Below are 3,591 nucleotides of genomic sequence, written 5' to 3'. Positions count from 1 at the left end.
CATGGATCTCAGTATTTGAGCCTTGTCGACACATCCAGAGAGTGTCGGGACAAGTCGGAGTCGTTTTCGTGTGAAATGGATGCAAAACGGACTCAGTGTGACGCAAGCATAGAGTTTTGACATTGGAATCTGCAAAGCGCAGGTTTTCAGTATTGAGTACCGGTACCATGTAGGGGAGTACCGGTACCCTAGTGTAAATCCTGGACAGCATGCTCTCGGGTTGCGCCAATTGATGCTGAGTACCGGTAAAGCATTGGGCTGGTACCGGTACCTTGTGTGCGAGCTTGCTGGCTGAGAGGAAGAGTACCGATAACCAAATTGGGTACCGGTACTCCAACTGGATTTTTGAGTTGGTGAGGGGCCTTTTGGTCATTTGATGTGTCGATCAACCCAAGGTTCTCCCCAGCTTTTATATTCACAGAGAAAGGGTTGTGAGCGGTTCTTCTTCTTCTTTTCCTCTCTCTCTATAGTTGGTGGACTCGTACGTGGTTGAGGTCGCGGCTCAAGCTCGGGAGATTTTCGACGTCGATTTGGAGGGCCATTGGAGAGTGCGTGCGTCGCGGTTGCTTCGTTGGAGATCGGGCGAGCGCGTGTTTTTCCCTTCTTTCGACTTCTGCCGTAGTTGGACAAGCTTTTCGAGGTGGTTGAAGTTTACCAAAATCGTCGAAATACCTCCTAAGTTCTTATATCGTCGACATGTTTTGTTGGTTTCATTTCCTTGCTAGTACTTGAATTCATAGATTAGAACTAAAATATGAATTTGGAGTTAAGCTAGTAGTATAACCTTACACTGTCATTTTCTGAAAATTACCAGATTTAGCTTTAGGAGCTATGGTTCTTTTGTATCATTACTGTTAGTATGCGATGGAAACCCAGATTAGTGTAGGATGAGTTTACGCTCGTGCTGGGATACCGAGCTTATTTTACAATAGTGTGTAGACTGTTTCGGACTGTTGGGTGCCGTCGCGATTGACGGTGGACTCAGATTGTTGTTCTTGCATCAGATTGTGCCAAGGGCACGTGAATTTTGATTGTTAGACCAGTTATATCCATTTGCTTTGATTATAGCCTGTGAGAGCCTGATTGAGCTTGGCAGAGACACACTTGCATACTCGGTTGGGTAACGCCCACGAGTGCCACTCCGAAGTCGGGCTTTGTGCGTTTGCGTTGATGTCGTAGTGTCCTGGTTGGACTTACTCTCCACCAACAACCCAGCGTGGTGGTAGTTGGTGTAGCTTCGACAGGTGGGTCGGGTGTGTTCACAGTTTCTAGTGAGTTTGGGTCAGAGATTGCATCTTGCTTACATCTACAGATAGCTAGTGTTGGTTAGCGATAGTATAGTGGCATATAGCTGTAGAGTTTTACCAGCTTTCTTTACTATCCTTAAGAATACTTTCTGTAGACTTAGTGGGTGAGCCGTTGAGCTCGGTAGTGGTACCCACTGAGGACTACTCATTTTTGCAGTAGTTCTCACACCTAGTTGTTGACCCCTTTTTGTAGAGCCTTCTTCTGCGGCTGCTGCTGTTGCTAATTCTGATCATGGAAAGGAAGTTGCAAGCTAGATCCCTTCCAGCTTTGTTGCAGTGCTAGAGGAGTACCTCCCACAGGTAGTTTTGGGGTATTTATGTACATATGGATGTTGTCGAGGTACTCTCTGGAGCGAGTGTGTAGTGGACTTTTTGTATGTATTGGAACCCCTCGAGGTTTTTTTTTATATATGCTATTTTCAGTTTAGCAGCTCGTTACCTTATGGTTGTAGCTTGATTTATTTACAGATACAGCTATCGCTTCGTATACAGAAAAAATTTCTATGTATACAGCGGGTCTATTGGTGTGCTCGGGGAAACATGTAATCCGGGGCGTGACATTAAATAATCATAATTGTTGATAGATTATTTAAGGCACACGCTAAGTTAAATTAATTTATTATTTCAATTGATTAGGTGCAAGCCAAAGTGGCCATAATTAAAAGAAATATTGATTTAATTTCTTTAAAGTACAGCTTTCGGATAATTTTCATGTTAATCATGCAGCACTAAGTCAGATTAATTTATTAGATCAACTATTCTAATGCATGCCAAAGCAACCCCTACAAGAAGAAAAGATAAATTAATTGCTTAAGGAAGTGCATGCAGAAATTGCACCCTAATATTATGTTTAGGCTGCTTCCAAAGGAGGTCTAGACATGAAGGTACATGGGTGGTGTAGGATGGTAATTTTTTTGTAACTCATTTGGAGAAATTTGTCTGGCCAAAGCTCACAATTTTTCATATGGGAAACTTGAAATTAACACGACTATCAGAGATTGCATATTTATGCTTATAACTTTGCTCCCAAAGAAGAGATTATGATGTCATATAAAGCGTATGCATAAAGAATGAAGAGAGTTGGTGTTGAGAGGGAAATGAAGAGAGGAGCGAGGCAACCAATCATCCCCAGCTAAGACAACTATGTGTTTGTGGTAATGATAATGAATTAATGATGATGAGAGCAGACAAAATAGTGGTGAGCAAGAAGCAGAAGTAGAAGCAGCAGCAGCAGTTGTCACCGCCTTCTCACGGTGGTGGCGTCGTCGATGAAGGACTTGGCGTCATGCTTCGGTGAGCACATGGTGTGCGTCTCCGACGTGTCGTGCTTCGGCAGCGTCAGCGTCTCCTGACTTCTCCTCGGCACGCCTAGGCCCAACTCCCGCGCCACTCCATGCGCTATCATCGCTCTCTACCGCGAGCGCTTCGTCTCCTCTCCTACTTTCCAGGAGTTGCTCAGCCGCGTGTCTTAGCCTAGGAGCCACGTGGGCCCTACTCTCTCTGTCAGCATCGACGACTCCTTTTTCTCCTCCTCCTCCTTCCCCTCCACTATGATGTGCCACCTCCTTCGCAAGAAGAAAGGCTCTCGCTCCGTCACCACCTCCCGAGTCCCCTCTATTTTTCTTTCCTGGGATGCCTCTTCTGCTAAGTACATGTCCGGTCCCGAGCCGGTCGCCAATTTCTACCTCTTCGTCTCCGTCGACGGCGAGCCAACCTCTCGCTCGACGACGGCATCCCCGCTGCCAAATTCTCCTTGCTAAGCCGGAAAGAGCATGTGGTGTTGGCTCAGGCCTTCTACTCCATGAGGGTGTAGTTCCACCAGGGCGGGTGGGAGCACGAGATCACAATCCGGTGCGACGGTGACGGAGATGATGCGGCGGAGCTAGCAAGGGTGCGTGGATCGGAAGCGGGTGATGCGCGTGTGGTGGCTGCGATGGAACTTGATCACTTCTATTGCTACTGGGGACATGATCACTTCTACTGCTGTCATGGCTCAAACTTTTGTTGTTGCTAGGGACATGATCACTCCCGTTGCTCCTTCACAGGATATGCGAATGTTGTTATTCCTCGCCTGCCATCTTAAGGAAGAAGACCCAATGTGGTCATCCCCAACTCTCCTTGCCAACCCATAGGTGAACGACTCACTTACCAGCATGCATCTTGAAGGATGGAGTCTGAGAGAAGCTTATATTTCCAAAGGACCGGACGCAAAAAGCGTCAGTATTCGATAGGCTAGCACTTTCTGATGATACTACGATTACTATTCCTTCAACCAGAACGTCCT

At 46.4% G+C, this 3,591-nt stretch overlaps 1 protein-coding gene across 1 annotated transcript; it reads left to right on the top strand.

The window, feature by feature from the left end:
* LOC109717574 lies at positions 2,576–3,067 on the top strand. Its single transcript, XM_020243421.1, has 2 exons — positions 2,576–2,650; positions 2,780–3,067. The coding sequence occupies exons 1-2, from the start codon at positions 2,576–2,578 to the stop codon at positions 3,065–3,067; spliced, it is 363 nt and encodes a 120-aa protein (XP_020099010.1).

This window comes from Ananas comosus, linkage group 11, assembly GCF_001540865.1.
Source record: "Ananas comosus cultivar F153 linkage group 11, ASM154086v1, whole genome shotgun sequence".
In the NCBI taxonomy this organism is placed as follows: Eukaryota; Viridiplantae; Streptophyta; class Magnoliopsida; order Poales; family Bromeliaceae; genus Ananas; species Ananas comosus.
The sequence above is the reverse complement of the archived record's forward strand: the minus strand, read 5'-3'. Positions and strand labels throughout refer to the sequence as shown.

Excerpts from the sequence above, each read along its gene's own strand:
- LOC109717574 (XM_020243421.1), top strand. The coding sequence starts at position 2,576 with ATGAAGGACTTGGCGTCATGCTTCGGTGAGCACATGGTGTGCGTCTCC. Across the intron at positions 2,651-2,779 it reads CGTGCTTCGGCAGCGTCAGC|CCTAGGAGCCACGTGGGCCC; the intron begins GTCTCCTGACTT and ends CGCGTGTCTTAG.